Source organism: Salvia splendens, chromosome 9, assembly GCF_004379255.2.
Source record: "Salvia splendens isolate huo1 chromosome 9, SspV2, whole genome shotgun sequence".
In the NCBI taxonomy this organism is placed as follows: Eukaryota; Viridiplantae; Streptophyta; class Magnoliopsida; order Lamiales; family Lamiaceae; genus Salvia; species Salvia splendens.
Genome location: NC_056040.1, coordinates 717,743 through 743,735, shown reverse-complemented (window position 1 = coordinate 743,735; position 25,993 = coordinate 717,743). Strand labels below are relative to the sequence as shown.

General features: G+C 43.3%; 3 protein-coding genes across 6 annotated transcripts; 1 reads left to right on the top strand and 2 right to left on the bottom strand.

Annotated features, from left to right (window-relative positions):
• Positions 1-9,936: 9,936 nt before the first annotated feature.
• On the top strand, positions 9,937-11,089 carry LOC121749762 (probable pyridoxal 5'-phosphate synthase subunit PDX1). The gene has a single exon (XM_042144390.1). The coding sequence runs from the start codon at positions 10,021-10,023 to the stop codon at positions 10,951-10,953; it is 933 nt and encodes a 310-aa protein (XP_042000324.1). The 5' UTR covers positions 9,937-10,020; the 3' UTR covers positions 10,954-11,089.
• Positions 11,090-12,917: 1,828 nt separating this feature from the next.
• Positions 12,918-18,971, bottom strand: LOC121747845. 3 transcript variants are annotated; one of them, XM_042141984.1, is made up of 12 exons: positions 18,801-18,941; positions 18,135-18,321; positions 15,847-18,077; positions 15,572-15,692; positions 15,406-15,476; positions 15,044-15,291; positions 14,672-14,758; positions 14,487-14,586; positions 13,934-14,141; positions 13,715-13,847; positions 13,543-13,600; positions 12,918-13,458 (listed from the first exon to the last, which is right to left on the bottom strand). In XM_042141984.1, the coding sequence occupies exons 1-12, from the start codon at positions 18,858-18,860 to the stop codon at positions 13,309-13,311; spliced, it is 3,654 nt and encodes a 1,217-aa protein (XP_041997918.1). In that variant the 5' UTR covers positions 18,861-18,941; the 3' UTR covers positions 12,918-13,308. The 3 variants fall into 3 exon arrangements, with proteins under 3 accessions (XP_041997918.1, XP_041997917.1, XP_041997915.1); XM_042141983.1 differs by having other exon boundaries at positions 15,847-18,321; positions 18,847-18,971; XM_042141981.1 differs by having other exon boundaries at positions 15,847-18,321.
• Positions 18,972-20,044: 1,073 nt separating this feature from the next.
• LOC121748468 (asparagine synthetase [glutamine-hydrolyzing]) lies at positions 20,045-23,966 on the bottom strand. 2 transcript variants are annotated; one of them, XM_042142846.1, is made up of 14 exons: positions 23,829-23,966; positions 23,575-23,669; positions 22,994-23,132; positions 22,719-22,814; positions 22,468-22,609; positions 22,173-22,363; positions 21,910-22,071; positions 21,740-21,820; positions 21,419-21,640; positions 21,192-21,326; positions 21,007-21,087; positions 20,840-20,926; positions 20,618-20,725; positions 20,045-20,518 (listed from the first exon to the last, which is right to left on the bottom strand). In XM_042142846.1, exons 2-14 carry the CDS (start codon positions 23,652-23,654, stop codon positions 20,279-20,281), a joined length of 1,764 nt encoding a protein of 587 aa, XP_041998780.1. In that variant the 5' UTR covers positions 23,655-23,669; positions 23,829-23,966; the 3' UTR covers positions 20,045-20,278. The 2 variants fall into 2 exon arrangements, with proteins under 2 accessions (XP_041998780.1, XP_041998781.1); XM_042142847.1 differs by lacking the exon at positions 23,829-23,966 and having other exon boundaries at positions 23,575-23,816.
• Between the last annotated feature and the right edge of the window lie 2,027 nt (positions 23,967-25,993).

Below are 25,993 nucleotides of genomic sequence, written 5' to 3'. Positions count from 1 at the left end.
ACTCCGTTCTCGGACGACATCACCCGAACTCCCCTACCACAGAACTACCGAACTCCGTCGATGACTTACGACGGGCTCGTGGACCCTCACGATTTCTTGGGGCGCTATCAGTATAACATGGCGAACCAGGGTCTCAACGAGGTCCACATGTGCAAGCTGTTTCCCGAGCTGCTCATCGGGAACGCGAGAAGGTGGTTCGATAGCCTCCCCCAGGGCAGCATCAGATCTTACCGAGATCTAATGGATGCCTTCCACAGGAGGTTCTTTCAGAAAGCGGAAGCCCGAATCACTTCGGCTCAGCTGCTTTCCATTCGTCAAGGTCGCGACGAAAAAATCAGCGACTTTATGACAAGATTCCACAAGGAATGCCTGCAAGTAGACGATCTCAACGATCTGCTTGTCATCTCGGCATTCCAAAATGGAATCTTGCCCGGAGCTCTCTACAGGAAGCTCGTTGAGTGCGGTCCGCAGACAGCTCAGGAAATGTGGGACATTGCGGACCAGTACTCCCGGGCCGATGAGGCAGACCGTCGCAAACGGTCGTTAGACAGCTCATCGTCCCGAGGAGACAGGAGGAAGCCCGATCATAGCGATCAGGGACATCCTCGCCGAACTCCTTTTGGCGATCAGGGACATCCTCGCCGAACTCCTTTTGAAAGGATTCAAAGGACTCCGGTGCAAGACAGATTGGGACCCCGTCTCAATCCCGAGAAGCCGCCCGCTCAGTTCGTACCGCTGAACAAGCCGAGAGCGGAAATTTTCGAACTACACTCTGACCTGTTCGAAAAGCCAAAGCGGATGACGAAATCTGCCGCGCGCCGACCCAGGATAACTACTGCTCCTACCATCAAGACCACGGTCACGATACCGAGGAGTGCAGAAACTTGGCTGCAGGTATCGATGTTCTTGTGAGGGCAGGGACATTGAAAAAATACCAAAGCAAGCAGTCAAAGAAGAATAAGAAGCAGAGAGGTGCGAACTGCGCTCCTCAGGATCCGAAAAGGCAGCCGGATCCCGAAGACGATGACGAGCCGCAATATGATGGAGTAATCCTGACTATTGACGCTCTCCCTGCCGGGAAGACCAAGTCGTCCCTGAAGTCAGAGCGCAGAGGCTCCAATCGAGAAGAGCCAACGCATAAAAGGCTGAAGCAGGACGAAGTGATTACGTTCTCGGATGCTGATCCCGTCCCGGCCATCTCTCCTCACCAAGACGCCATTGTCATCCAAGCCGGAGTGGCAAACAAACTGATCCACAGGGTGTTTGTGGATACAGGAGCGTCAGTCAGCATTCTTTTTAAAGAGTGCTTCGACAAACTAGAAGTGGACCCAGCTCGGCTCAGCCCGGCTCCGCTTCCCCTGAAGAGCTTCGCCCAGGAGGACACCCGCCCTGAAGGTATTATCAGCCTTCCGATCACGGTGGGGAAAGCGCCTACTAGCTCCAGTACGATGATTGAGTTTTTCGTGGTGAAAGCTCGGTCCCCGTACAACGTCATCCTGGGAAGAGACTGGCTCAACACAGTTCGGGCCATTTGCTCCACTTATCACCTCACCATCAAGATCCCTACTAAAGGAGGGATAGCGGTCATCCGAGGTGACCAAAAGAGAGCAAAAGAGTGTCTGCAGATTGCGCTTAAAAGTGCCGAGCAATCAGATCGGCATCATCAAGCATAGCAATCACAGCAGCCGGAGTCAGAGGCAAGCGAAATTACCGAAGTCACACCAGAGCCGAACTCAATGACCGTTCAGTTATACGAAGATGATCCATCCAGAACGGTCAAGATCGGTTTCGCGGGAACGCCTCTACTACGGGAAAAAACCATCCAGCTCCTCAAGGAGTACAAAGACGTCTTTGCATGGTCTCCGTTGGACATGACCGGAGTGCCCCCCGAGGTAATCACTCATCGTTTAAATATTGATCCTTCGGTCCGGCCGATAAAACAGAAGCAAAGACTCTTTGCGGCAGAACGAAGTCAAGTCATCCATGACGAAGTCCGTCAATTATTGAAGGCGGATGTGTTATTCGAAGTGAAGTATCCTTCGTGGGTAGCCAATCCTGTCATGATCAAGAAAAAGGAAGGAGGATGGCGGATGTGCATAGATTTCACCGATCTAAATAAGCACTGTCCCAAAGATTGCTATCCCCTTCCGAACATAGATAAAAAAGTAGAAGCTCTGATAGGCTTTGAAATTTTTTGTTTTCTTGATCTATACAAAGGATACCATCAGGTTTTAATGGATGAGATTGACGCTTCAAAAACGGCCTTCATTACTGATTTCGGCATTTTCGCTTATAAAAAGATGCCATTCGGTTTAAAGAATGCCGGAGCCACTTATCAAAGGATGGTAGACAAGCTTTTTCGGCACCTGATTGGAAAGGAGGTCGAAGTGTATGTTGACGATATAGTCGTCAAGAGCAAAAGCACCTCGGATTACGAGCACAACCTCAAGTCCACTCTCAACGTGCTCAAGAAAGCCAACCTCAAACTTAATCCCCAAAAGTGTACCTTTTGGTAGATTCGGGAAAGTTTCTGGGTTGTTGGGTTTCAAAGGACGGACTCAAGGCAAACCCCTCAAAAGTTCAAGTCGTTCAGAACATGGCTATGCCGAAGTCCATACATGGTGCAAAGGCTAACCGGATGTCTAGCCGCACTGAATCGATTCCTTTCCCAAGCAGCCGAAAAGCAACTGCCGTTCTTCAAGGTGTTGAAAAAGGCACCAAAGTTCGAGTGGGGAGCCGAGCAGAAAAAGGCCTTTGACGAGCTCAAAAGTTATCTAGCCGAGCTTCCTATTCTCTCTGCTCCAACCGAAGCCGAAGTACTATTCTTATACTTAGCGGCATCGGATCAAACCATCAGCGCGGTGCTTGTACGAGAAGAAGGCCCAAAGCAGCTTCCCATCTATTTTACAAGCCGAGCATTAAGAGGTCCAGAAACCAGGTATCAACCTCTGGAAAAGATTGCTCTGGCACTAGTAAATGCAGCAAGGAGACTGCGGCCATACTTCTATGCTCACAAGGTATGCGTCTTAACTGATCTGCCACTTCGGCAAGTGTTGACCAAACCAGAAGCATCAGGCAGAATCGCCAAGTGGGCTATAGAGTTGGGAGAGCACACAATTGAATATCTACCTCGGAAAGCCATCAAGGGACAAGCCTTGGCGGATTTTCTTGCAGAAGCGAAGTTCGATCAAGCAATTCCTGTTATTGCCGAACAGAAGAATTCTGCCAATGCCGAACTAGCACAGCCCTTGGAATCCGAAGTAGAGCCGCCGGACTGCTGGAGCGGATTCGTAGATGGAGCTTCAAACAAGATGGGAAGTGGAGCTGGTATTTTACTTGTCGCTCCCGACGGACACGAGGTAACCTACTCACTTCGTTTCCTATTCCCCACTACTAATAATGAAGCCGAGTACGAAGCCCTCCTGGCCGGACTCCAGTTAGCGCAAAGTCTGCTCGTCAAATCTCTCAAAGTCCATTGTGATTCACAAGTCATAGTAAATCACATGTTGGGTACAAGTGAAGCTCGTGACGAGAGAATGAAGAAGTATTTGGACAAAGCGCGAAGCATCAGCCGAAGTTTCTCCTATTTTCGGATAATCCGCATTCCCAGAGCGGAAAATAGCCGAGCAGATACCTTAAGTAAGTTGGCCTCAGATCCGAGCTCAAAGGCGGAAGAATTAATGCATCGAAGCATTGATGAAGCCGAGGTACATTCAGTATCCAGCTCGCCGAACTGGATGACGCCGATCTTGCAGTATCTGGATCAAGGACAATTGCCCGAGGATAAGAGAGAAGCTCGGAAGATCACGTGCCGAGCACTTCGGTACGAACTTCATGAAGGAGTCCTCTTTAGAAAGTCTTACCTCCAACCGTTATTGCGGTGCGTAGGACCAGAAGAGACGGACTACATCCTCAGAGAAGTTCATGAAGGATCGTGCGGTAGCCACATCGGAGCCAGAGCTTTAGCTAAAAAAGTTCTGAGATGGGGATATTATTGGCCAACCATGGTACAAGAGGCAGTGCAGCTCGTCAAGAAGTGTACGAAGTGCCAAATTCATGCAAATGTCCCAAGGATGCCGCAGACCGATCTATACACTATGCAAAGCCCTTGGCCTTTCATGCAATGGGGCATAGACATAGTGGGACCACTTCCTCAAGCTCCTCGGCAAATGAAATTCCTTATCGTTGCCGTGGACTACTTCACGAAGTGGGTGGAGGCTGAACCATTAGCTACGATAACGAGCTCAAAGGCATTGGACTTCGTCTGGAAGAACATAGTGTGCCGATTTGGCATACCCCACATCCTCATCTCGGATAATGGGACTCAGTTCACCGACAAGACGTTCAAGAATTGGTGCCAAGAGCTGAACATTCAACAGCGGTTCACTTCGGTCTCCCATCCCCAAGCAAACGGACAAACGGAAGTAACGAACCGGATTCTGGTGAAAGGGTTAAAAGCTCGGTTAGAACAAGCCAAAGGACAATGGGTAGAAAATCTCCCTCAAGTCCTATGGTCCTACCGAACTACACCCAAAACCTCCAACGGTGAAACTCCGTATAGTCTGGTGTACGGCACTGAAGCCGTAATTCCGGTGGAGATCGGCGTACCCAGTCCCCGAACTCTAAATTTCTCCTCAGAAATGAATGACGACGGACTGAGAGCAGAACTAGATCTCGCCGAAGAAAGAAGAGAATTGGCGTGCATAAAAGCAGCCAAGTATAAGGAGCAAGTAGCCCGGTATTATAACCAAAGGGTGAAAAAGCTTCAATTTCAAGTGGGAGATCTCGTCTTGAGAAACAACGAAGTAAGCCGAGCAGAAAAGCTGGGCAAACTCGAACCCACATGGGAGGGTCCATATCGGGTGTCAGAAGTCCTCGGCAAAGGGTCTTATAAATTGACTCACATGTCAGGAGAACAAGTACCCCGAACATGGCACGTCTCCAACCTCAAGAAGTTCCACTTGTAAGAGACAAAAGTCCGGTCAGTCCGTCTTGTGTCTAGTTCGGTCATAGGGGTATGTGTTTTTATTTGTTTGTTTTTTACTTGTACCTTTTACTTGTCGTTTTTTAAAAAAAAGGGTTTAAAGTTTTTTTCCTTCGTCCTTTTCATTTTTTCTCTATGTGTTTTGTCTCTATGTGCTTGTCGTCTCTTACAAATGGTACCAAGGTATATCGTTCTTTAAAGACTGATCTCCTTTTTAGATCGATTATTAAAGACTATTGTGAGTCCAAGCTTCTACGGAGGATATAGGACCACAATTCAGCTTAACAAGCAGTCCGTCTGAAACGAACTGCAATAAGCCAACGATTGTGAGTCCAAGCTTCCAAGGAGGATACAAGACCGCGATTCAGCTTAACAAGCACTTCGTCTGAAACGAACTGCAATAAGGGAAAGTCCGATCCACGCGATAAACCTCGCCGAATTAGGACGACCAAGTTCGGTCAAAGAAGTTTACCTCATAAGACCGGGGACGACCATGTCTAGTCAAAGAGGTTTACTGCATAAGACCACTTCGGTTAACAGGGAAAGTCCGATCCACGCGATAAAACTCGCCGAATTAGGACAAGGGAAAGTTCGATCCCGGCGACAAAAATCGCCAAATTAGAACACAAACCAAGTCCGGTCAAAGATGTTTATTTCATCAGACCAAAGACGAGTCCGGTCAAAGATGTTTATTTCATCAGACCAAAGACGAGTCCGGTCAAAGATGTTTATTTCATCAGACCAAAGACGAGTCCGGTCAAAGATGTTTATTTCATCAGACCAAGGACCAAGTCCGGTCAAAGAAGTTTACTTCATAAGACCAAGGCCCAAGTCCGGTCAAAGAAGTTTACTTCATAAGACCGAGGACGAGTACGATGAAATTTTTTCGCTAAGCTGTAAATACAGTGTTAGAAGCGAAAACAAAATTTCATTTTTCAAATCTTGTTCGGCATACAACTTAGCTACCCTACAAAATGGCGTTACGCTATTACAAAGGACTATTCTACTGTCCAGGGTTGCTGAAGTTAAGCCACCTATCTGCAAAATCCTCTGGAAGCCGAGTTCGGTTGTTCCGAGCAGATGAAGAATAAGCAGGTCGACGAGATGCTATCCTCGACCCAACGCCTCTTCCCCGAGCCCGAGAAGTCCTAACACCTCGGCGATGAAGAGTCTCTGCAATAAGCATCTGCTGATCTTGCTCGCTCATAGTCACAACTCCTCGGCGAATTTCAGTCCGTCCCTGTCTTGACGATTCCGGTTGCTCCTGAGCCCGTTCTCGTCTTGACGTTTCCGGCTGTTCCGGAGTTCGTTGTTGGCTGGGAGTAGGATTTTGAACAAGGGAACCAGAGGTTTGATCTGGAGTGCGAGCATCTGTTGGCGCGATATGCCGAAGGAATCTTTCTATGGAGGGGCGCCGAGAAAGAACAATGTTGTACCGAGAAGCCCAACGCCGCAGTGATGTCACAACTTGTTGGCAAGCCGGGCTCTCCAGCACATTGTTCATACGGAGTACATGATATTCCTCCCACAGTTCGTCAACTCGACTCTGAACATCTGATATGGTCATTCCCCCGCGCACACGGATGTAATCCTCATACGCAGTCCTCTCAGCAATGGCCGTATTCAGCTCGGCCTCCAGATCTTTCTTATCGGACTCTAAGTCCTTGATATCGGCCTCCAGCTTCACTAAACGAGCCAGAAGCTCGTCATTCTTCGTCTGATCGGCTATAGCTCTTCTCTCAGCTTCGTCCAAAGCCGAAGAGTACAGCCGTTTCCAGTGAAGTATCTCCATCTCCTTGGGTACAAAGCAGCTATATTAGTTCGGCAGCTGTACCGAGCAGATAGTAAAATACAACAGGAATAAAGGCGAGCACGAAAAGCTATACGAAGACAAGTGTAGAGAATTTTTCATTCACAAGGAAAATTTTTTACACTAGGGCTTCAAGGCCATTTTACAAGGAAGAAACTAGACTAAGAGAAGGGAGACGAAATCATACTCCGCCAGCTTCGTCTCCGGCTCCTCGGTCTGGTACAGCTTCTTTCTCCTGGGCTACCTCAGCCTCAGCCTCGCCTCCTGCCGGCCTCGCCTCCGCCTCCTGATCGGCCTCCTTCTCCGGATGCCCGGCCCGCTCGACTTCGGCCTCCAGCTCCAGCGGCTCGGCCTCACCCTCTCCGTGGTAAGTCGAAGCGGGTGAAACGGGTCCCACGGAGACAAAGATAGCCTCCAGGTTCTCGTCCCGATCAGCTCGACAACTCCGGACTCGGTCTGCAGAAAGCAGGACCGAAGATGAAGCGAGCTCCTCAAGGAGCGGCAGATTCTGAAGCCGAGCCGCTATCTCTCGGCTGTACAGAGGCAGCACGACGTCGGCCCCCTGCTCGCCCTTATCGGCAATTAGCCTTACCAGACTACCGACAAAGGCCGAGAACTGGCTGCTCAAAAAGAGTTTCTCCGTGTAAACACGGAGAGCCTCCCCTTGGGCAACCACGGCAGCAGCATCCCTCCGTTTCGTCTGCTCCCGCTGGATGACGAGCTGGTTTTTGGCAAACTGAGCTTCATCCTGGGCCGAAATCCTAGCAGCTCTGGCCTTCTCAAAGTTAGCCTCAGCCTGTTCGGCCCGATGACAAGCAGCCGCCAACTTCCTCTGCATCTCAGCATAGTCATTGGACGCTTTGGAGAGTTCGACGGCGACGAGCTTGGAGAGCATATCGTTCCTCTGAAAATGAATAAAGAAAAAAGTCAACAAAGGGACCACAAAAAATACAGGAAAAAAGCAAGGCCAGAAAATCAAGAAGAGAATTCACCTCGGCGAAGTCCGTGGGCCATAAAAACGGCTCACAGATATGTTCCGAAGGAGGCGCCAAGACCACGTCTTTCTCTGGCGCTCTCGGGGGCTTCTGGGCCTTCCCCCTCCCCTTTGCCGAAGTTGACTCCGGCTTCTTCGGATCCGAAGAGGTTTTTTGCCTTTTCGGAGTCCTCTCGGCATCAGACGCCGAGCTGGTGGTTTTCGGCCTCTCCGGCTCCTTGGACTCCGAAGATTTTCGGGTAGCCTTGTTCAGCATGTACACTGCCAAAAAGCAAGAAAGCAAGGTTAGTTTTCTTCGTTAAAGCAGTAGAACATAAAGAGAAATCCTCACCCTCGGCCTCTTCGTCCGAAGACGAGATGTCGAACACGACGTCGCCCTTGACGAGCTCAGACTCCGTGTATTGTTTCCTAACTATGGGAATCTTGTTGAGCTCGCCATCGAGCTCGGCCAATGGTTCTAACCGAGGATGAGGAATCACGGACTTCGGCCCTCTCCAGGGGAAGCCCGGAGCCGCTGTCCTATTATAAAAAAAGAAGCGGTTTTGCCATTTCGGCCATTTGGTTTTGCAGAAGGCCCTAAAAGGCTGTAAGGGGATCAAGTAAAACCAAGATCCCTTCCTTTTAAATTGGAAAAAATTAAGGATTGCCCGCAGAGACAGATCCTTATCTAACCTACGGAGTTCGGCAGCAAAAGCCGACAAGTGCCTCCAAGAATTCGGAGTCACCTGACCTAAAGGGAGTTGAAAAAAATCAAGAAGCTCTACAAAAGGTGGGGGAAGAGGGAAACGAAGCCCGCATTCTAAGCAGGCTTCGTAAACGGTGGCATAACCCTCCGGCGGGTCGTTAGCCCTATGATCATCGTCGGGAACCACCGCCTTCCCCCCGGGAAGAAGATATTTTTCGTAAAGGGATATCACAGTATCCTTACTCAAGATACTGTGAAAATACTCTACGGTCTTCTCCCCGGATTCTTTCCGGCTAGAAGACCCCTTACCCCCTTTTCTACCGCTACCAGACTCAGACGAAGAAGAAGCAGACATGGTTCTTACTCTTTGAAAGTTTGAAGAAATCCTGAGGAAATTTTTGAAAGCGGAAGGAAATTTTTCACGCAAAAGATAGAGAGTGCAGAAGAAGCCAATAGCAAAGGTGTTCAAATGATGAAGAAAGGCGGTATTTATCAGATTTGGAAAAGATTTCAAATCATCGCACCGTTTCATATTCCACCTTTTCAGGATTCGACGGCCGGATTTTACTGTCGCATTTAATGCCGCATTTAATGCAGTCACGCGCAGGGCACGTCCCCTGACTTCAGCCTCCCCCGTACCCTTTTCCAGAATGCCGAAGTGACTCGCTTCGCCGAAGTGATTCACTTCGCTTTTCGGGGGGGGTAGTGATGGGGTGCGTACTAAACAAGCCCAACAGCAATGACGGCCCATCAGCCCAAAGCCCAAGGAAGAGTATGAGTTCGGCATTACCAAAGAGTTCGGCCTCAGCCTACAGCTCGGTAAAAGCCAACCTATCAAGCTCTGCTCTCAGGTCGGCATCAAGCTCTACTCTCAGATCGGCAACCAAAGCAGGAGTATGAGTTCGGCATTACCAAAGAGTTCGGCCTCAGCCTACAGCTCGGTAAAAGCCATCCAATCAAGCTCTGCTCTCAGGTCGGCATCAAGCTCTACTCTCAGATCGGCAACCAAAGCAGTTCGGTCTCAGTATTCGACCGAACAAGGAGTTAGTGGACCCATACAGGATGTCCAACACACCCACTACCACGTGGTGTCAACTCAGGCCACGATCGTAGGCCATGACCTACGCTACATCCACGATCTTAGGCCATGACCTACACGACATCCACGACTTAGGGTGGTGATGCAAGCCACGATCTTAGTTCAAGATATAAATAGAACTTAGATCAGATAGAAGGAGAAAAAAAACTCTCTAGAGATAAAATCATATAGCAAGTCTGTGTTGTAAGCTGTAATCCCAGATCAAGCAATACAATCTTGCCCTCCCTTCTTCCCGTGGACGTAGATTTACTTCAGTAAATCGAACCACGTAAATTCTGTGTGTTGTAGTTTTCATTCTCTACCAGTTTTTACTAACATCAGAAATTCGCGGATCCATCATATATATATACATCACTCCACCCCACCCATTTCATAACTGTCCCTATCCCTCTCCCTCTCCCTCTCCCTCTCCCCTCTCTCTCTCTACGAAGCTTTATCCTCCTCAAAAATGGCCGGAACCGGAGTTGTAACCGTGTACGGCAACGGCGGCATCGCCGAGACCACCAAGCAATCCCCCTTCTCCGTCAAGGTCGGCCTCGCTCAGATGCTCCGCGGCGGCGTCATCATGGACGTCGTCAACGCCGAGCAAGCTCGCATCGCGGAGGAGGCCGGCGCCTGCGCCGTCATGGCGCTGGAGCGCGTCCCCGCCGATATCCGCGCCCAAGGCGGCGTCGCTCGGATGTCAGATCCGCAGCTGATTAAGGAGATCAAGCAGGCCGTGACGATTCCGGTCATGGCGAAGGCTCGGATCGGCCACTTCGTCGAGGCGCAGATCTTAGAATCGATCGGGATCGATTACGTCGACGAATCGGAGGTGCTCACCGTCGCCGACGAGGACAACCACATCAACAAGCACAACTTCCGCATCCCGTTCGTGTGCGGCTGCCGCAACCTCGGCGAGGCGCTCCGGCGGATCCGCGAGGGCGCGGCCATGATCCGCACCAAGGGCGAGGCGGGGACGGGGAACGTGGTGGAGGCGGTGCGCCACGTGCGGTCGGTGATGGGGGAGATCCGCGTGCTGAGGAACATGGACGACGACGAGGTGTTCTCCTTCGCGAAGAAGATCGGGGCGCCGTACGACCTGGTGATGCAGACGAAGCAGCTCGGGAGGCTGCCGGTGGTGCAGTTCGCCGCCGGAGGGGTGGCGACGCCGGCCGACGCGGCGCTGATGATGCAGCTGGGGTGCGACGGGGTGTTCGTCGGGTCCGGGGTGTTCAAGAGTGGGGATCCGGCGCGGAGGGCGAGGGCGATCGTGCAGGCGGTGACGCACTACAACGACGCGGCGGTGGTGGCGGAGGTGAGCTGCGGGCTCGGGGAGGCCATGGTGGGGATTAACCTCAATGATGCCAAGGTCGAGAGGTATGCCAACCGCTCCGAGTGAGTCGGGTCGGGTCGGCTATTCGGTTCTGCTTTGTTGTTGGTTTTTGGGGCTTCTGGAATATTATGTTATGATTGGGAATTTATTACATAAGTGAATCTTTCGATTTGCGTTTTTAATCAGACTATAGTGTTTGGGATGGATGGATTACTATATACACAAATCTACTTAGATATTTAAATGTTTATTTAGTTAGTTTGGTGATGAAGGGTGATCTTGCTACCTCAGATATTTATCAAACTTTTGGACCGGGCTGGGCCGGATCTAATTGGGAAACCGGCCTGTTGTGTCGTGCTGGTTCAGTATCGGGTCGGGCCATAAACAGTCGCATCGTGTACTCAAGGATTAATTTATCTAACCCTTTACTAAAAAGGACTAATAGTAATTTCTTATTTATCAGCGTAGCTTGGTGACTGAAATTTATGACTTAATTATTGCATATAAAATACTTGTATCTTAGTATATTAATTAAGTTGTGTTAGATTGACCTTGTACATTGGGTTGCGTTAAATTAGACTAAGACATAAAAAAATATTGAATAATTTTTTAAGGGAATAATCTACGATGATTTCATTCATACGCAGAAGTGGTGATTGGAACTACTTATTGGTTTGAGAGAATATATCTTAACATAAGCTTCGTAAGTTAATGAAAAATTGTAGTTGAGTTGATAATATGTTCTCCTTCAATAAGTCAGAGAAATCATTATTAATTGTTTTATAGAAAGAACAAAACAGCTATCATATGTAGGCTAATTTTGTAGCTCTAATTGGCAATTGCTGGTGTCTTTAGATATGCTCGTTTCCTATGGCTTGGTTGTTATATGTGTGATTACAATTTATAATATTATAGGATTACAATTTGTGTCGAGTATATTTAACAGTATTACAATTTGTGTAAACTGTAAAGTAATGTTACGAAGATAATGTACTTTGCACCAAACGAGACATTAAGGCATCAAAAGAGCAAATCTTCTCTAGTAATAAGTGCATAGGAGTACATTTTAATAATAATTTTGGTTTATACTACTTGCTCTGTCCCACAATAGTATACACTCGTTTCTTGGTTCAATAGAAATATATACTTTTTAATTTTGAAAACATTTTTCTCTCTAATGAGGTCAAACTCATTCTACACTAACAATACTTTAATTAATTTTATTTTCTATCTCTTTTTATTCGTGCTCAATTAAAAGTGCATACTCTTATTGGACGAAAGAAGTACGTAGTGTATATTATTGAATACTTACTATATTTTAAGCCAAGTGGGTCGAACATATGTTACATATCCATGATTTTGATCTCATATTAATGAATAAATACTTATTTGTAGCTAAAAAAAGTTTTAATAAAGAAAAGTGATATGGCATGTATGGTGTTCATATAATGGCTACGTGTACGTATCAATGCCTTAAGGTAAAACTCTTGTCACAAGTTGTTCAATGTTTTATTTATCTTTTTCTGATTAAGAAATGTACAACCAAATTCAACCATTCAAACCAGAAAATATTTAATCAAATAACTTTCCACTCAATATTAGATTTATGATTGGTCTACCTCTTTAGATGGTGATATTTCTTTGTTGTTCACTTTTTGGCTATGCAAAAAGGCATTTTTAAGACAAAAAAACTACAACCATCATCCGCGCTCGACGTCGATTTAATTAATTTATATCCTTCCTTCCATAAATATGTCATTTAAAAATAAATCTCATCCTCGAATAAATATCCAATTTTAGAATTGTACATATAATTAATATATTACGTCAAATTTCTCATTTTAGCTTGGTTCTCAATACAATTTTCAATGCAATAAACAATTAGGAGAAAAAAGTGCGAAATTATCAACCGTAACCAATTTGATACGAGTACTATAATTAAGTATAATTCATGCAATTAAACCCATAATTGCAATATTAAACTTTCCACAGTGCTAAAATCAAGAAACAATTTGGACTAATATTTCCAATTTCCCAAAAATAAGTTAACTTCACATACCATAATATTTCTTGAAGAATATTTACAGAGACTGACCTGAGGATAAGAGTGACAACATTAGTTAAAACAAAAGAGAACAGTAAATGGAATTTATACAAAAGCACGTCGAACGCGTTGCTTCAACGGATAGCTTCAAAAAACTCTGCTGAAGACATTGAAAAACCAGCAGTGTGTTAGGATTTGGTTAGCTAGTATTGTAATCTGTGCAAAAAAATCGACAATGGGGCCACGTCTGTTTATTTTGAGCTTATGAGCTATGTCGGGTATCTTCCAGCTTACTTCCCAAAGTCGAGAGGTTCTCGAGTAGCTTGATAGGTACGACAAGAAGAAGATTAGATACATTACTGAGAAGACTAATGCCCTTAGCAGGCGGATACTTTCCTTCGCTTGTAGCATTTTAATGTAACCTGAGTGCTGCTTTCAGATTGCGTGCCACTGCTCGTGGATAGTAAAGGATAATCAAGGGCGGGATGGAGAGACGAGTAGTCCGGGACAGTTGGTTGATCCACCACCTGTACACATAGCTAACAGTGAAAATTTCATCGAAAATATGCAAATTAGTGAACTTGAAACTGGTGAGTGGGCTGATGAAGTACCACAATGGCTTTTTCAGTGGAGCAACCAGCATCGCCTTTGTCAGCTACTGTTTTATTGCTGAGGCGAATAAGTAAAATTTTCAGAAACAAAAGCCCGTATCTTTAATCACAATGCCGATATGAGATATAATTAATCAAGGAATGCCGTCTAATAATTGGAGTGTAGCATTACCAGGCCATTTCTTGCTCTGTGGTGTCGGTCTCCTCTACTTGTTTCCTTTCGAGAACTTCGGAGACAGCACTGTTTCCATCAAACTTAATGTCGGCATAGTAGTCAACGTGGTCACAACAGTTTGTTTGTTTTTCTGCAGAAAGGTGTCAAAGGAGGGTTGGATCCCTTTTTGTGAAGAAAACGCCCTTCGATCAAATAGCAGTCGCACATTTCATTTACCTGCAGGTAGGGCCAAAATCATAGAAAGATTGATATTCAACATTTTCTGGCAGAATACGGTGCCCTGGAAGTCGAGGAAGGTGTAGACCAGAAAGTTTAATCTCTCTGATTCATCCATCTTGGAGAAACCGAATGAATTTATCCATGTGTTAAGTACAGTTGGAATAGCAGGCAACACAAGCCTCTCGATTCCCAATTCTGCGAGTTGCTGCAAAAGCCAAATACATCAAATAAGCAAAATAACATGGCACCAACAAACTATGGAGAAGTTCGCTGTGATAACAAGAGAAAGTGAGCGCTTCGACTGAATAGAACTGCAAGTCATTTTTCTTGAAAAGTTGGTATTAAAGAAGTGTATACTGAATAGGCAGCTTGATGCTGAGTTTATGGACTGGAATACAATTTTGAGTGCACAAACATAAGGTGAGCAACGCAACCCGTTTTTCCGTTATAATAGTGTGTAAACAATAGCAATTTAGCAGGATGATTCGTTATGCAGGTCAGAGGGAAATGAAGCAAAACCATAGAGTTCTAAAATATAGGAACACAATACCTTCTCAAGCTCATTCATCAGAATTCTACACATCCCAAGTCGACGAAATTGAAACCGTGTCGCGACTAGAGGGACTTCTGCAACTGTTTTGCCATATATCCTGAAGTAGGTAAGACATAGACTTCGAGTTACTTCAATAGAACAGTATAAGAAAGTTGAAAATAAAAATGCGAAGCATCAAATACCTCACACTAGCAGCTGAGACCAATTCGTCATTCTTTTCCAATAGTACTGTGTAGAACCCTTCAAAGTTCAAACGGTAAAGATCGGACCTGTAAATCTAAGTATTAGTACCAAATAAACAAGAATCTAAGATGATAGTCAAGGACTCAAGGTACGTGAGGATAAATGATATTTTCTAATTAAATTATAATAATTTCAATCTAGTAGACGCCCACTATTATCCGTCAGATTTGCTAGATGTAGGAATGGGCAAGACAAACAAAAATTACTAGGGTATGCAAAAGTATAAAACATTCCACAATTGCAAAGAAATGGAGTCTAGAGAAACTTCAAAATTATGCATAAGTAGCCATGGGGAGACGAGACTATCATACCGTCTACTAAAAATAACGTCTTCCATCAGATCCCTCCTTGTCCTTGGCTCTTTGACAGGTTCGAAACATTCATGCATCACGCTAAGGGCAACATTAAGCTTGCTGTAACTCTCCACCAGACCCTCGTCATTAGATGCTGCACCGTTCTTAGAAAAATCTGATTCCATGTATTTCACTAAAGTCCAAGTCATATTTTCAGTTCCCACAGGAACCTTTACCCCCAGAATCCCGCGCAGACCATGAAATATCTGCACTAGAACAGTTATATTTAAAAAAAGCCTCAACGACACCTATTTTCACTCGTGATTAAAAAACCCACAATATGCAAACAGAGTTCTTTAAAAGGATACAGGTAACAGTACCTGTTGACATGTATCGTGGCAGAACCAATAACCGGGTGCATCTTCTTCAATTGTGAGGCACTCAGCATGATCTACAAGAAGTTGTAACAGTTAGGCCATGATATACTCGAGAATCTAAATTTCCGTTCATTTTACAAGTATATATGGACCTATATAGGTTACTTACATCGTCGCTCACACTGATAACATATGCGGAAAGAAGGGTCTTTGGCTGGTCTATTTCCGGTATTAGATTTGCAAATCTGACAACAGCAGGACGGACAGAACCAATCACCCTCCGGGACATCCTGTTAGAGCTCAACACAGTGAAAAACAGAGAGATCTAATGACACCAAAACAACCTAAAAAGATTTTAACTCGACCAGATGGCCAATGCCTATTCTTGAAAGAAATAGATAATCAAGCGCTATTAAACAAGAAGTGGATGAATATGGGGAATACCTTTAAACCAACACACTGAGTATGAAACGAGGATGGACACAGGTCACATAGAACTAATTCACCTCCATAGTGACAGACAGAGCATATGTTATCACTTCTTCTATTATGTTGGGTTGCCTTCAATTGACGTTCTAACTTTGAATTTCGACGGCTATTACGTAGTTTCAGTTCCAACTGGCACTCAATCAAAGACCTACCATCCTCCAAAAAGATATTTGCAGAAGGTCTATGATCACTTCCGCCAGCATGTTTTTCAAAGTTACTAAGAGTAAACATTGCCCCGCAGCAACTACACTTGATCCCCTCACGAGATATCTGTCCTGCCATTCGAGGACGCTTTTTGCTACTGCGATAGTGAACTTTTTCTCCTGGCGAAACCACATTATTGTCAATCAACCAGGACAAGATAGTTCGAGGGGCCTGCTGAGAGGAAGAAGCATCCCTCTCGCGTACCCTTTTACTAGATCGCCTCACTGGGGTTGAAGAATCAGCATTTGAATCTCCCCTCAGCCTCATTTTAGATTTCCTTCCTCTGTTGGGTGATAATAGTGAGACTTCAAGACAATCTGATTCGAGTTTTCTCCTCTTCCTCCTCGACATTCTGGTTTTTTGAACTTCACCTTTGATCGACTGAACAAACCCCTCCGACACTGGCACATCGGTTAACTGCATATTGCCATTCTCTAATAAAGGGGTACTTACAGTGGAATCATCCGCCACAAACGCAAGTTGTGATTTACTCGTGCATAAATCGCCGTGATCATTATCGATGAAATCTCTATTTACGACTCTTCCAGTGGAGGGAGAGAGATCGGTGGAAGTATGTGCACCAGTTTTGACACACCATCTACAAGCTCCAACAAGGGAGGGAAAAATTCTTCCAGCAGGTGATTTATAACGCATTTCCCCTTCCTCTCTTTTTTTGTGGTAATAAAAAGACCATCCAAGTGAAGACAAGTGTTGCCTTGCTTTCTCGCCTTCCGGTCCTGCTGGCCTTCGCTTTGCACCTAGTGAACAATAATGCTCCACTGCTTCGGGGCAATGTTTAGGTTCTATGTGAATCATCTCATTGGTGATGCACGACTTGGACAACTCACTGGAAGCTTGGGATTTCGAAGAAGGTAAGGGTGCCTCTTCATGTGAACTCACGGAGTTTGCAATGGCGTCCTTTGAGTGCATGCTAACTTGCAATGATCTGTGTTTCAACTCAAAGTCACAGTCAAGCTTCTTAAAAACCCCAGGAAGTGAAGGGAATGTTTTCCCATCAGGGGAAATATAGCGTCTCCTCATTGTATTTCCAATACCTTCACGTGTAAAATCAATTTTCCAGCCCAAATACAGTAGATGTTGGCTTACATCGGATATGAGCTCACTCTGAGCAATACCTTTCGACGGAATATACTCCTTATAACGATCAATGGCATCAGGGCATTTCTTAGGCCCACTAACCAATTTAGGTACAGCAGACTGCCATTTAAGCATTCTTTTCTGGGTTAAAATTTTACGTTTTCCTCGTCTCAGTTTCAAACTAGGAGATTCATCAGAACTGCTCGAACTAATCCCAGAATCTTCAACTGGATTAGGAAACAAAACTTGCTCTTTCTCAGGTCTAACTGAGACACAAAGCCGATCATCCTGAATCTGAACCCGATCATTGCTTTCATGATTTAAATCATTTCGCGGAATTCCTTCTTCAACAGGTGCAGCAACTGCAACAGAACTACGAAAAGGTCCTTCAGATTTTAGAACAGATTCAAACTCTTTTTCCAGAAATTTCAGTGACGTTTGTCCTTGTTTCCCTGATTTACAGGATAAGTTTGCAAAGAGATGCTCAACAGCAAGCTTAAAATTATCACAAAACACCTCTTGCAATAATTCATTCCACACCTCCCGGTTAGACGAAGTCCACTCCCCAACCTTTTCAAACTTATCCTTCGTCCTCACCTCATACCACATTTGCCGCACAGAGACGAGGAGAGGCCAGTCTTTCTCCTGTTCCTCGATTAATTCAAGAAACAGCCAGTTCCCACGATATTTCCACCTCTGTGTGACCTCATCCCAATCCTTACTAAGCCGCAAATCATCAACCTTGCCTTCGACTTCATCACCCAGGTCAGGAAAAAAAATTCTCCGCCTACCACACCCATCTTCGTGGTCAAGCACCACACCTTCCCACCAGGCGTCGTCAAGAAACAAGTCAACACACACTCCGTAATGCAGAAGCCACGCCCCTGCAGCACCCAAAGTTAGAGATTTCGGACAAGGCCTAATCAAACCCCTATACTCACCCGGCCTCTTAACTTCTTCATCAAGAACCCCATCAATTGCAGGGGTCACCTTCACATCCTCAACCAACTTATCATCATCATCATCACAGAGAATGTGATCATACTTGACTCCACGAACCAGTTCTCCGCAGCGGATAACCACCCCAGGGTGCCACGAACCAAGAAACCCATCATCCAAGCTCCTCACCTGATCAAGATTCCTCAATGCTAAGCAAATTTGTGGAAAAATCCATAAATAGAAACAAACAATAAAACCCAAAATTGCCATAATTCATCCCCCTTTTACCTCATTTGTGACAAAATCAAGGCAGAGTAACAATACATATCCACAAACAAAATTCATCAAATTCTAGATAAATAGTTACCAATATCAAATTTGCATGTCCATGAAAACCAAATCAAGGAAAAAATGATAAACACTCAATCCAACCCCGTTACCAGCTCGATCATTAATGAAAGAAGATAGAGCACATGCAAAGAACACCGTAAGGACTTTTGGTTTTCCCACAATGCAGATTAAATTAATAACAAATAACTTCACATTAACGAAACGACACATCAATAATTCAATAAAATTGACAGTATTGATTAAAGGGGGAGGAGAATCAAAAGAACGAAGAGTCATTGATGATCAAAGAAAGAAGGCGTAATAAAAAAAATACAAACTTTATCAAAAAACGGTGAGGCGCCGGAATTTCGACCAAAACGGTACCTCGACTTTTTCATGAAGGAGAAGCTTTCTCTCTTTGGCCGCCATTAAGCGTGGGGTTTTTGAGTTTTTTGATTCAGCTATGGCTTTTATTTTCCTTTAATGGGTTTATTGGGGTTTTGTGTTTTTGATTCAGAGAGGTTTTTGTTTCCTTAATAGGTTTTGTTTAGTTTTATTTTTTATCCAGCAAATATTTTATTTATGGGGTTTTGTTAATAATCATGTGTTTATCTTCGCATAAATAATACTCCTATAATCACGTGGAGTACCACTTTTTTTTTCTTGAAACACGTGTTAATTACTTATACTTTACAAACTAGTGTAATCGTGATTTACTTTTTTTTTCAATATGAATTATTAAGAAGATAATATTTTTAATATACAAATATCAATATTGCTAAATATATAAAAATGTAAGTTCAATAAGTTTGGAAAATAAATTAATATGCATATATATTTGTAATAAATATTAGTATTGCTAAATATAGAATAACAATTTTAATTTAATAAGTTTGGAAAATAAATTAATATACATATATATTTTTAATAAATATAACTCTCGTTTAAATTAAATTATTTAAAAAATATTTTACAGAAATGAGTTTGTACACATGAAGGTTACGTTGACGGCATATGAAATACAAAGTGCAATTCATATTAAAATTAATTATTAAAATTAATATGAATACAAACAATTTATAATAAAATTTATTTGTTATAACTAACATGATATCATGCCGATATGATCAAGATATAATAATTTTGTGTAGAATTTGTGTAACCTGTTATTATTACTCCCTATTTTTAAAATTAATTAATTACTTAAAGTCTTAGTTTATTATTTATTCATTTGAGCATTAATCTTTCAATTTAACAAAATTTTTATATTGTAGGTCTACCATGTTTTGTAAAATTGAATATTTATTGTGGTATGTTATTATCAGATTATTGACATATTACTACCGTATTTGTATCATGCACAAGTTGTATTTGTGTTTATAAAATAGATTGTGTTCACATTGAAAAATTATATTCGAATTTGAGTTTATTGAGTCATATAATTGTCGTATCAACACGATAGTGAACATACACACACAATGTGCCCATCCTAATAAAAATCATACAAAAAGGATCGAAAGCAATATAATGCCACCAAAAATACCAACTGCAATAAAATTCAAGCAGTAAAATTCCAAAGTAATTTCCACACAATCTTCCAAAGTAATTTCATTTTATCAAACTAAAAATGAAAAATACAAACTAGGAAGTAAAATATTCCATCAAATCAAATCATATCATATCATATCCCTCTCCACACAACAAAATACAAAGCATCTCATAGTTAAAGCAAACTAATTATTTCCCCTACACAATGCAGACTACTTATTGATGATATACATACACTTTCTAATCAACCTGAGTTTCTGCACCTGTGCTAGCCCCTGATGGTGAGCCCCGGAGCACCGACCCCGTCCCTCATCGGAGCAGAGTCGGTTATCTTGGACGTCGTCAGGTTCCCGTTCGCCAGATGCTTCTCGTAGGCCGAGTTGTGGACGCCAATGGCGGCCCTGCCCGAGGGGTCTAGGTTCTTTGACCATGATGCATCCCACAGAACAGCTGTGGGCGTGCTGCAAGCCACACTAGCCCCCCCTGGAACGGTGAGACGGGCTGAATTCTGCATTCGACCAAATGCAACATTTGCTCAGCAACAAAACTAGACTAAGGAATAATCACCAGTTTCTGTTTGAATGAGAGTTAAACTGCCTGTTGTTACCTGAGGAAAGAATCTCTCGAATATCATCCTGTAATAGTACGCCTCCTTCGATGTGGGCGTGTTGTGGGGGAAGATGTGATCGGCGTTGAGCATCATCCTATCAGTAACCTACAAATTTGATGAAATTGATGAATGGCATTAATTTATGCCTTTGGACACTGGAAAACTCCCAAGAACTCAAGCAATGCTACTAATCTTTGTGAAGAGTAAAATATGACATACATGTTCTTCAGCATGAGCTTTTAGCCCGTCGATCCAACTATAGCCCACGCCGTCACTGAATTGCTCCTTTTGCCTATACAGGATGTGCTGCGAAAATTCAGAGAGAGAATGGTAAGAGAGATTCATAAATCATAATAAAAAATCACAATGCATTCATTTAATACTACCTTTGGAAGATAAGGGCGCTCCTCATCATCAAAGGCCCTCCTTATTATCCACTTTTCAATTCTCCCTTGGTCAGGCTTTATCTGCAAAGTTTAGATATAGTTTTTACACAATCGAGCTGCAAGCAATGTGTAGATCTCGGTTTTCATTAATAATGAAGATGCATATATACTAAACTTAGCCTTACCAGCTTCCATTCAGGGTCAATGCTCATTGCAACATTCAGAAATTCCTTATCGAGAAAAGGTACGCGAGCTTCTAAACCCCACGCTGAAGTTGCCTTATTTGCTCGAAGACAATCGTATTGATGAAGAGCTTTTAACTGCAGATGCATAAACATTAACCATTAGTTTGTCATGATCTAAGTTGCTCTAGATCTTTGGCCTAGGCAAGTATGGCATCCTGTGGTTGTACCTTGCGGCAGTTTTCACGGTGGAACTCTTCCTTGTTGGGTGCCTTGTGGAAGTAAAGATAGCCGCCAAAAATCTCATCCGCGCCCTCACCTGATAGGACCATTTTCACTCCGAGAGATTTGATTTTACGCGACATAAGGAACATAGGAGTGCTAGCTCGAATAGTAGTTACATCATAAGTCTCAATGTGATATATCACATCCTCAATTGCATCAATTCCATCCTGCAGTACATAGTAAAGAATCATCGGTATGAAGAAAATCGAGAAAGATCAGACAGCGAACATCCTTAATTGACCTGACACAGATGGGGTGAAGCTTACCTGAACAGTGAAATGAAACTCATGGTGAACAGTACCAAGATAATCAGCAACTTCTTTAGCAGCCTTCAGATCAGGTGAGCCCTGCTCGAAAAAGAGGGTGGAATATGTTAGAGTCGACTACTAGAAACACAGCTGCTTGAACTCAAACTACAAGAACAATAACCACTGACCTCAAGGCCAACACAGAAAGAATGAAGCTGTGATCCCCACTGTTTCGCTGCTTTCGTGCCAGCCATGTAACGAGACGTAACAGATGCAACTAGTGACGAATCAAGTCCTCCCGAAAGAAGAACTCCAAAAGGCACATCAGTCATTAGCCTTTTTATAACAGCCTGCATATGTAATAGCCAAACAACAGTTAAACAGAGGACATTTATCACCCAGAAATAAAAACTAACTCATATATATACACATATATTCAATTGAATCTTACGTTTTCAAAAGCACGCCTCAAAACTAAAGGTTCGTAAGGAGTTGAAGGGATGGACTCTGAGAACCAGGGAGGGTTGTACCATCTTTTAAGCCCTCCACTCTTGCTCGAGTACAGGTGACCGGGTGGGAAGGCTTCAAAGTGCTCGCATTCATCGTGCAGCCCTTTGAGCTCAGATGATATCCAGATAGAGCCTAAAGATGAAACAGGGGAAACAAGATTAACATGAAATTATCAAATAACCAATCATGCTTTAGTCCAATTGCTACAAACAACATAGAGGACAAAGAAGCAATACCATCAAGCCCCCAACCAATATACAGGGAAGTGATCCCAATCGCATCACGAGCCACAAGGAAGCTATTATCGCGACTATCCAGCAGCACAAATGAGAACATCCCATCTAACATATCCAAAAACTTATCTCCATACTCTTCATACTGGAAGACAACATCAAGAAAAAACACACACAACTGTTAGAACAAGAACCAACTAGGTGGAATGGGGGATCATGTTTTGTTAATCAAAATCTTGGCAGTTAATACTCACAAGATGAGCTATGACATCACAGTCACTCCCAGTATGGAATTTGTGGTTAGGCAAAAGCTTCCGCAGTTCCTCATGATTGTAGATTTCTCCATTGACCTAAATCCATCCAAGTTATCGTATGAGGAATCAAGATCTGTCCATCTTAAAACTCGGCATGAATTCATGAATAAATCTCCAGCTAAGATTAAAGTTAAACACACACACAATTGTACTTGTTGGACCACGACAATAAACGCAGGCAAAACGACGTCGTGTAAAGAGCAAAATGGACCTACCGTGACCACAATCTTTTTGTCTTCATTGTAAAGAGGTTGATCCCCAGAGGCGGGATCGACAATAGCTAGCCTCTGATGGGCCAGGTAAAAATCTCCATGCTGGTACAAACCACTCCAATCAGGGCCCCGGTGCTTCAACCTGTTAAATCACAGCTCAAATCAATTTTTGATTCAACCAAAAAGAGGATTTCACTATTTCCACACATTTTTGGAATTATTTTTCCCTTCATTTCATCAATTACTACTGCACTGGCTAAATCAACGCAGAAAATTCCACGCACAGCGGATCTCAACATTGCTTCTATATCACACCATCATTAAATGAGGGTAAATTATGAGAAAAACTGCGCACGATCGCCGATTTTTTAAATTCTCATACTTCGCCACCTAAAACCAATCTATGATCCAAAATTAATGAAATAGTATAAAACACGAGGAAATGTAATTAATCAACAGCATTAATCATCTAATCTGCTTCTATAATTGGCAACGAAGCTCAAGCTAATAGCAATAAGTCAATAACAAACAGCACAAACAACTCTGCTCATAAAAAAATAAAAGCTGAAATTGAAGAAAATTACCTGCGAGAAAGCTCGAGAACGCGAACTCTCTTGGATTGAGAGTCATCGGCGCACCCCAAAACCGCTAGAATTCCACACATTTTTAATGCAAAAACCTACAAAACAACGAGAGGAAATTCACGTGTTGAGCTGATTTTCTGTTGCGTTGGTGCATCAGTAACAAAAGAGGAATCGATAAACAACAAATTAAAATGCGAAGAGGAGAGAGGGAAAGCAGTGAGATTAGGAGGAGTGAGGAAGGTGGAGAGACATACACGTCTAAAACAGATATAGTTAAGCTTTTCTACGTAATGAATCTATGCCATGAATCACCTTCTATTTATAGGAGGTTTTGGGATTTGGGGTGGTGGTGGAAAATGTATTTTTTTTTTCTTTTCTTTTTTCAAAAGATAATGATGTATATTTTCGGTTGATGGAATTTAGACTCGTGATTTTTCAGTTATGGGATTCGTGGTGGTATTTCTCAACCAACTAGTCTAGAACGATCTTATATGAATTTTGTAGAGAAAATAAATTTAGAGATAATTGTGTGTAAAATAGTATGCTCATTTAATGCAATATTTATTTATAAACTCAAGAATTCAAAGTGAATATTTTTCTTCATAGGCAAATTTCGAGAGGGGTGGCCGGACCCGGACTCCACACCGTCGTGAGAGTCTAATTTTGTCTTAGAGTGTCCACTATAAGGTGGACGCGGCTATAGCCGCGAGCGGGGCGGAAGCGGGGCGGTAGGCGCGGCTATTATAGTGGAGGGGGTGTCCGCCGCGAGGGTGGACGCGGCTGGTGGGGGAGGAGGGCGGCGGACGAGGCTTCGCCGCGAGTGGGGCGAGGACGCGGCGGTGGGTGTATAGGCGCGGCTATAGCCGCGGCTATTATAGTGGCGGATATCCGCCGCGGCTATAGCCGCATTTTTTGAATTTTTTTTTGTTTTTTCATCTATAAATACCACTCCCCCTCTTCCCCCACTCTCATTTTCACAAAATCCATACACCCACTTTCTACAAAAACACTCTCTACAAAATGCACCGAGGAGACGACGAATCACCCGACACTGAGGAATCGGGATATGACAGCAAACCATCTCAGCCGTCGGCCCATCATTCGCCGCCATCGGGTATTGGCGGATATGCTTCTCAGCCGTCGGGATTTGGCGGATATGCGGCTCCGTCAAAGCCTTGGTGTTGGAATCAATCTCCACCACCTTGGGCATCGAGTCCACCCCTTCCTCCATCTCAGTTATTTATACTGCGATTATTTATACTGCGATTATTTATATTGCGATTATTCTAGTTATTTATACTGCGATTATTTAAAAATGAAAATTGATTATAAAATTTGGGGGCTATTGGAGTTGTCTACTATAGTGGTGGAAATAGAATTTTGGGGCTATGGACAACAAAATTAGGTCTATGGACAAAAACTGGGGCGGGGCTATTGGGCGTGTCCGCCTTATAGTGGACAGACACCCTTAGGATAGACTGAAAACATCATGATTACCCCTGATTTACAACTAAAAAAATTGAAGAATAAGAAGTCGAAATAATTCTCTTTCTACCATTCGTTCACTTCAGCCTGCAAACCATCTACACTCAATGATTCCACCCCGAAAATTATATGTTTTCATGTTTTTTTTGCATGATTTCAACATATAGAGAAAAATGTTTGATTGTGGATCAAAAGTATTAGTTTAATTTCTTAGATTCTTAATATTGTGCAATACTCCCTCTGTCCACAAATAGGAGTCCCGTTTTTCCATTTTAGTCCGTCCACGAATAGGAGTTTCGGTTCACTTTTACCATAAATGGTAATAGTGTCTCATCTTCCACTACCTCATTCCACTCACATTTTATTTAAAACTAATATATACAAGTTGGACCCATATTCCACTAACTTTTTTCCATCCACTTTTCTTAATATTTCTTAAAACTCGTGTCGCCCACAAATAAGACTCCTAATGGCGGACGGAGAGAGTACTAGCTAAATTGTAATTGAAATTGAAACTAAAATTGCACTAGTATAGCGTAAAATTGTACACCTAACTACTTATCGATTGAAGTCTACATCGCATGGATCAATCGTGTATTGTCATGTACGATGTATATCCATAATAGATTTCTATATTAATATGAATATATGATACTTAATTTCTTATTTTTTAAAAGTTGATTATTTTATTGTTTGATTTAGGTACATCTATCCACATGTATGCATACATATATATGCAAATAGTGGAAAAGTCATTGATAAGATAGGAGACAAAAGAGGTCATTGTTAATTACTTTCATCGGCGACGTTTTTCCGAATCGTGTCAAATTATTCCAAAAGTCGTGTTAATTAATTAACTATCACAATGGGACCATTTATTATATTCTCCCTTCAACAAGGATATGCACTCTTTTCTTTTTAATTCGTTCTACAA